This window comes from Sciurus carolinensis, chromosome 19, assembly GCF_902686445.1.
Source record: "Sciurus carolinensis chromosome 19, mSciCar1.2, whole genome shotgun sequence".
Lineage (NCBI taxonomy): Eukaryota > Metazoa > Chordata > Mammalia > Rodentia > Sciuridae > Sciurus > Sciurus carolinensis.
Genome location: NC_062231.1, coordinates 20,603,995 through 20,612,314, shown reverse-complemented (window position 1 = coordinate 20,612,314; position 8,320 = coordinate 20,603,995). Strand labels below are relative to the sequence as shown.

At 42.9% G+C, this 8,320-nt stretch overlaps 1 protein-coding gene across 1 annotated transcript; it reads left to right on the top strand.

Moving 5' to 3' along the window:
* Nucleotides 1-469: 469 nt before the first annotated feature.
* Lrrn1 (leucine rich repeat neuronal 1) lies at nt 470-5,477 on the top strand. The gene has a single exon (XM_047534580.1). The coding sequence runs from the start codon at nt 696-698 to the stop codon at nt 2,844-2,846; it is 2,151 nt and encodes a 716-aa protein (XP_047390536.1). The 5' UTR covers nt 470-695; the 3' UTR covers nt 2,847-5,477.
* Nucleotides 5,478-8,320: the final 2,843 nt, after the last annotated feature.

Sequence of the window (8,320 nt, the reverse complement as noted above, 5' to 3'; positions counted from 1 at the left end):
TCAATCCCTGGTAATCCCCTCCCCTGAAAAGAAATACAAAATGCACTGAGTTTCTACTAAACTGCTTTTCATGTTTTGCTTTTAGTAGGGATGACCTTTTTGTTTTTGGAGCCATAAGTATGTGCAATTTCTAAAGTCATCTTTTCTTTTTAAAGAAATGACATCTACAAGCTTTTCTGGTGTAGTCCTAAATCAGTGTGCGGTGTGTGTGTTTAACGACTTTGTCCTGTTGTACATGCACTCCCAATTGTAAAAGTGAAGGAGCATTAACTGCTTTTAGTGTAGTCAGAGGGATATAGGAAGTATCCTGGAGTTTAAAAGCTTATTTACCTATTTGAATGCATTTTAAACATTCCTTTCTATTAGATTTGTAAGTGACTAGGCCTTTTTAGTAGACAAAAGGAAGGTTCTAATGTAGAAAGTAGTGGAACAAGTGTTAACGCCTTTCCTAATCTAATTTTCAGACACAGCACCAGACTTGTGGTCGAAGTAACTGGGACGAGAAGCCGCACACGTGCCTGGGATTGAGAGACACAGTCGAAAGACTCCAAATTGCTTCCTGCCCTTTGGAAAGTCCAGAACACGCTTCAACCGGGACTGCTTGAATGTTTGCGTTTTCTGCTCTCTGTCGACATAGAGTGTTCCCATTTTGTTAAAACTCCCGGGCGGTACTTGAGCTTGTTCAGCAAGCCAGCATGGCGGGGGTGAGCCTGCTAGCAGCGGCTTGCCAACTGCTGCTGGGCTTGCTAGTGCTGTCATTAACTGAGTCTTCCATACAGAATAGTGAGTGTCCACAACTTTGTGTTTGTGAAATTCGGCCCTGGTTTACCCCACAGTCCACCTACAGAGAAGCCACCACGGTTGATTGTAACGATCTCCGCCTCACGAGGATTCCCGGCAACCTTTCTAGTGACACGCAAGTGCTCCTCTTACAGAGCAATAACATCGCTAAGACCGTAGATGAACTTCAACAGCTTTTCAACTTGACTGAGCTAGATTTCTCCCAAAACAACTTTACAAACATTAAGGAGGTAGGGCTGGCAAACTTGACCCAGCTCACCACTCTGCATTTGGAGGAAAATCAGATCACAGAGATGACTGATCACTGCCTGCAAGATCTCAGCAACCTTCAGGAACTCTACATCAACCACAACCAGATCAGCACTATCTCTGCTAATGCCTTTTCAGGCTTAAAAAATCTTTTAAGGCTCCACCTGAATTCCAACAAATTGAAGGTTATTGATAGTCGCTGGTTTGATTCAACACCCAACCTGGAAATTCTTATGATTGGAGAGAACCCTGTGATTGGAATTTTGGATATGAACTTTAAACCCCTCTCGAATTTGAGAAGCTTAGTTTTGGCAGGAATGTATCTCACCGATATTCCTGGAAATGCCTTGGTGGGCCTGGATAGCCTCGAGAGCCTATCTTTTTATGATAATAAACTGGTCAAAGTCCCTCAACTTGCCCTGCAAAAAGTTCCAAATTTGAAATTCTTAGACCTCAACAAAAATCCCATTCACAAAATCCAAGAGGGGGACTTCAAAAACATGCTTCGGTTAAAAGAACTGGGGATAAACAACATGGGCGAACTTGTTTCTGTGGACCGCTATGCCCTGGATAACCTACCTGAACTCACAAAGCTGGAAGCCACCAATAACCCCAAATTATCCTACATCCACCGCTTGGCCTTCCGAAGCGTTCCCGCCCTGGAAAGCTTGATGCTGAACAACAACGCCTTGAATGCCGTTTACCAAAAGACCGTAGAGTCCCTTCCCAATCTGCGTGAGATCAGTATCCACAGCAATCCCTTGAGGTGTGACTGTGTCATCCACTGGATTAACTCCAACAAAACCAACATCCGCTTCATGGAGCCCTTGTCCATGTTCTGCGCCATGCCCCCCGAATACAGAGGGCAGCAGGTGAAGGAAGTCATAATCCAGGATTCCAGTGAACAGTGCCTGCCAATGATCTCTCACGACACATTTCCAAACCATTTAAACATGGATATCGGCACGACGGTTTTTCTAGACTGTCGGGCCATGGCCGAGCCAGAACCTGAAATTTACTGGGTCACTCCCATCGGAAATAAAATAACTGTGGATACCCTTTCGGAAAAATTCAAGTTAAGCAGTGAAGGCACCTTGGAAATAGTTAACATGCAGATCGAAGACTCGGGGAGATATACATGCGTGGCCCAGAATGTCCAAGGGGCAGACACTCGGGTGGCGACCATCAAGGTGAATGGAACCCTTCTGGATGGTACCCAGGTGTTGAAAATATATGTCAAGCAGACCGAATCTCATTCCATCTTAGTGTCCTGGAAGGTCAACTCCAATGTCATGACATCAAATTTAAAATGGTCATCCGCCACCATGAAGATTGACAACCCCCACATAACGTATACGGCCAGGGTCCCGGTCGATGTCCATGAGTACAACCTGACACATCTTCAGCCTTCTACAGATTATGAGGTGTGCCTCACAGTGTCCAACATCCATCAGCAGACCCAGAAGTCCTGCGTCAATGTCACAACCAAAACCGCCGCCTTCGCACTAGACATCTCTGATCAAGAAACCAGTACAGCCCTAGCCGCGGTCATGGGGTCCATGTTCGCCGTGATTAGCCTCGCCTCCATGGCAGTGTACATCGCCAAAAGATTCAAGAGGAAAAACTACCACCATTCACTGAAAAAGTATATGCAGAAAACCTCTTCCATCCCCTTGAACGAGCTGTACCCTCCGCTCATCAACCTGTGGGAAGGGGATAGCGAGAAAGACAAGGACGGTTCCGCAGAGGCCAAGCCAACCCAGGTCGACACATCCAGAAGCTACTACATGTGGTGACTCAGTGGATATTTTGCTTCTGGTAGTAAGGAGCACAAAGACGTTTTTGCTTTATTCTGCAAAAGTAACAAGTTGAAGACTTTTGTATTTTTGACTTTGCTAGTTTGTGGCAGAGTGGAGAGGACGGTGGATATTTCAAATTTTTTTAGTATAGCGTATCGCAAGGGTTTGACACAGCTGGCAGCCACTCCCGGCTCCTGGTGTGTGTTTGGTTTTTATTCTTATCATTATTATGATTATTATTATTATATTATTATTATTTTATTTTATTTTAGTTGTTGTGCTAAACTCAATAATGCTATCCTAACGACACTGCTCAATAAAATGATTAATGACAGGATGGGGTTCCCCTGTGCTTTTACCAATAGCATGACCCCTTCTTCTGAAGCCATCAGTAGAAAGTTCTGCATCCTCCAAAAAGGTAATTAATATACAGTTTTGAAGCAGCATCGAACCTTTTGTAGCAATCTGGTTTACAGACTTAAATCAAGAAGCTGACTAGACTCGCTACCTTCCTTGAATGATGTTAGTTGACTGTACTGTAATGTATCAACTGAATTGAATGTTTGCCTTTCAACAACCACTTCTCTCTGATTTTTCCTCTTTTTTTTTTTTTTTGTAATAGTTAAAGAGGCTTAGAACAAGCTAACAGGCAATAGAACTATGTATATCAGATTTTTTTAATGTAACAAACTACATGTTAATTGTTACCTTATTCTTTTTATCTTTAGTAGACACTTTTAAAAGAAAAGATAATTTTGTTGTGTTTAACTCACCAACATGTGGTGTATCATGAAGACAGAACTATAATAAATTAGTTTTGTTCTGATTTTTTAGAACACTTGCAATAACGTAGCATTTATGGTTCTTGCTAGTCCCAGTGGTACTATTTTTCATATCCATGAAACGACAAATGAAATAAATCAGCCGTTGCATGTTGACTTTTAAAGCTAGGCCCTAAAACGTTTTGAATTCTTTTTGTATAGGAAGAAATAACTATTTTAATTCAGACATGTTAATGAACAATATTTCTATAATTTAAATATTACAGACCAGAACTAATATATATAATGAATTTATATAATGAAAAAAGCTGTATGAATATATCCCATGTATAGCTAAACATGGTCTTGTGTTTACACACACAATATGACACACACACACACACACACACACATATGAGCACATGGATTTGTGATTGCTTTTCTATAAGGGTTAAGACCTGATTTATTCCTTACAGTATCCACATTCTCCATCCAAGTGTAAAGCACGGAGCCTTGGACTATCTCAGAAGTATGCCTGTGTCCCTTCTTCACAGCTATCTATGTGTTTAGAGTAACACTCGTCTGTGAATCCCTGTGGAGATATCTGCTGAGACAATGATCAATAGAAAATAGAACAACTGCTGCATGGTTGGCATTTGTCATCCAAACAATAATACCCACGTAGTTTGGCAGAGTGGAGTGTCTGAAGATCACACAGGAAATTGTGTGTGAAGCTCAGAACAGGAGCCAGGTTGAGGCAGAAGGCTAGTTCCAGGAAGAGGAGAGGGAGGGACTCTGAAAGTGTAGGTAGAGGACAGAAGACCCATTTGAAAATGTGAAGTGACCAGGCAGAGAGGAGAGCGAGGCGATTCCAGATGGCTCTCTGACATGGACACCGTCACATCAGGAACCATGAGACAGTGAAGAGGGAGCAGGATGAAGCAGGTGCCAGAGGGGCAAAAGCCAGGACAGTGGGCAGGAAGGAAGTCCAGCGGAGGCAGGCTGGGCGATTCCTGTCTTTGTCAAGCTCTGTGTTTTGTGACTCATTTGTTTAAAACTGATCATTCGGGAGCTGGGGGTGTAGCTTGGTGGTAGCACATTTGCCTAGCATTCCCAAGGCCCTGGTTTCAACCCCAGCCCTGAGAGGAAAAAAATAATAATTTCTTTCCATTTCTAAGGGAAGTAGGGAGGGAATTTCAGATGCTGAAACAAGCAAGCTGCAGCAGGAAACAGTGAGTCCCTGTGCTAGAAGCATCCCTTCCCACAGCCTTTGTTGATAAGAAAAACTGAGGTCCGAGGCCGACTTGCCACTGACCCCGGTCAGATCCTCCTGCCTGTGAGAACTCTGTTCTCCTACTGATGGCCTCAGGCCCAGCAGCCTCCTAGACTCCTCTGCACGGCTCCTCAGTTCTGAACAACCTGATGCCCCTGCATTAAAAATGCGGCAGCCCCCCAACTCCTGTTGACTCAGGATGACTTGCAGCACCAGGGTAGCACAGAGGATCAGGAAACCATCCACCTTGCTGGTACTGCCAAGTCCGTGTGGAAAATGGAGTTGGGGAGGCTTTGGATGCAGCCGTGAAGCCTTTCCTGTTGGGTAAGTCTCGTTTGCAAACATCTGCAGAGTAGTAAACCGTCTACCAACATCTCTGCTACATCTGTAAGCCATGAAAGCACGCAGCTCTGAAGATCAGATCCACAGCAGCTTGCAGCTGTCGGGAGGAGACACCCACAAAGAATGACTGGAACCTGGCACAGAACAGGCACGGAAATATGGTGAAATAACTGAAGGAAAGCAATTCAACCATTTCTCCATTCTGAGTACATAGCAAGCAGAGGGAAACGCAAATGTTTTTGCCAACAATGTTCTTTGTTAGGTCAGTTGGGGAATTTTTTTTTTCCCTTTAAAAAAGTATTGAAGCTTTTTTTTTTCTTTTTTTTTTTTCCTTGATCATGGGTCAGTTTGTACTAGCTGGAAAGCAAGATGGTATAGTTCTTTTCCCCCTAGCCCAGTATTTCCTCATTTATATTTAATTTAATTTGATCAGTTAGATAGTCAGTGAAATTAGACATCAAACTAGGTCCTGATTGATAATGGAGGCTCCATCACCTCTACCAGTGAAGTGGCTATTACAGGTTACATTCTCATTTCACATTTTCCCTTTTACTCCCCGCTGCGCTCAGGGCATGGAGTGTATCTCTAACCTGATTTTACAAGTTTATTTTTGGAGCAGCTCCCTAAAACAGGCATTCCCTAATTTGCTCATTTAATTAATGAGAAATCAAATTGATGCCATGAATTTAAAAAATGCATGATGATCGGTGTTTCTACTCAGTCTACGTGACTGGCCAAAAGGAATCGCCTTCAGTTCTTTTGCACAGAATACCTAAGTCTGTATTTTCTGCCATTTGGTTTGTATTTCTTCATCCATTCACTTACTGCTAATAACACCACAGGTACCCCTTTACATGGTGTTTGCTTTCTAGCTCTATTCATTTTTCAAAGCATTTTCTTTTCTTCATTCCTGTTTTTAACCATTGGGAGGAAAAAAAGCATTTGTGCTTCTGACACTTTGCTAGGAAAGCCACGCTTTCTGCCTTTCTGTTCACTGGAAAGGAGAATTTAACTGCTTTGGATGCACTCTGAGTACAACTGAAAATTATTTCTTCACCTCATTTCTTTCACTCTTACCCTGCTTGTGAATAGACTTTTTTCTTTCTTTTCCTTTCCCTTTTTTTTTTTTCCTCCTTTTAATTCAAAAGGTATTATCTGGGAGAAAATGTTTCTTCAAAACTAAATTTTAGAATCACCATTTGTTGCTCTCAAATGAACCTCTGCAGGACTTGATCGAATTGGTGCAGACACGATTTCTCTGTTTCCTCTCCCCAACCAATAATGAGCTTCTCTCACTAAGTTAAACTGGGAATTTAAGGTACGTAGTGAGCATAGGAGATGGTGAAGGAACGCATGATTTTTATTCTTGCTGGTTTAGCCTTGTCTGGCTCTGGTTAACGGAACCAAACTGGTTTCTTACATTGCAGAACACCTCAGAGACTCAATAGTACTAATATGAAGTCATGGCATTTGACCATTGATAGAGAAATTGAGAATTTAATTGAATCCTGAAAATGTCTGGTGAATTGTATATTATTCTTTCCAACTTACCAATAAGAAAACTAAGACCTATAAAAGCTCTATAAGAAAGTGACCATGATGGGAACCTCTCGCTCCCCAGCTTTCTCTCCCTCCACCCAGCACCCTCCTGACATGGAAGGAGGAGTTTCTATTGAAGGTCAAGTGCTGGGGGTCACTGGGTACAAAGGAGAGCTGAGGGAGGGACCCGGAAGGCTTTCTTCACATCTTACATTTATTCTCTCCTTTCAGACACTCTACATGCTGGGATCTGTAATATGGGCTTTGAAACACAGGCTAAATTTTAGTTCAGATCTTCAACTGCCCCATGCCCATGTCTGTTCCACATTCATAAAATTAAAATATTTAAACCTTTTTTTTTTTTTAATCGGAGGAAATTCAAAGCTCTTTTGTCCCTCAGGGGAAAGGGAAAACTTACATAAAACTAATGACAAACTCTAAAGCTTAAATAGGAAAATGTGAAGCCCATGAGATTGAGCAGTTCCAAGGATGGTACCCGACATCATGGAAACCCCCCGGAACAGCCAACGGCTCCTGCATCATCATGGATTGGTGCAGTTTGTGGCTAGACTTAAGTGTAGCCAATACTGTGTCCCCCAACAAAAAGAAGCTGTCAAAAGACATTAAAATGATGGAGACTTTTTAAAAAGGAAATACAATTGCCCGTGCAATGAACCCCATTTCGTTGGATGTATGCTACCTAAGATGAAGCAGAGCCAGGGTCACCTACCTCGTGAAAGTTCCGGATATCAACCAGGGTGGTTCTGCCACCCCTCGACTTTCCACCTTGGTTTTTTTACTTTCTCTCTCTTAAGGTTAGATTGACAGTGAATTTCAGCCTGGGCCCTGACAGAGTGATCAAGAATTCTTAGTAAGTGGGGTGTCCTGAATTAATAAGGTGGCATTTCAGTGTATCAGCCTGCATATTAGTGTGTCTCCACAATGTCCATGGAAGACCTTGTGGCAGGAGGAAAAGGACAACCAAGTCACTGCTGGCAGGACTGGGATTTTTTGTTTTGTTTTGTTTTTACAGCAAGGACTTAAGAGAAAAAGAGAAGCATGCATTGTGTATTTAGTCCTGTGCCAGGAGCCTCTCCTGGGTCATTTACGCCGAATCCTCCAGGATCTCCATGACTTCCTCCAGGAGACAGGACCCATGTCGTCCCTACGTCAGTGAATAGTGGATGATGTGCCTCCCAGAGCAGAGCAGTTTGCCTGGAATCATAAAGCTGGTCAGAAACAGAACTGGGACATCCACTCAGGTCGACATGACTAAAACTTGCAGATTTTCAACCACAAAATGGTCCATGAGCTACATCTCAATCGGGAGTGTAGACATGTATCTCCAAAGCACATTTAGCACTTGAGACAGGGACAGTGGAGGAGAGGCACTTCCCAGCACTGAGTCCAGACCTGAGATCAACACAGCTGGGCCTCTGCATCCACTCCTTCTGTATCTGTGGATTCCACCACCCATGGATTGAAAAGGCAGGTTGAGTCGCCCTCATCTAAAATACTTAGAAACAGAAGGGCTGCAGGTTTCAAAGATTTTTAGA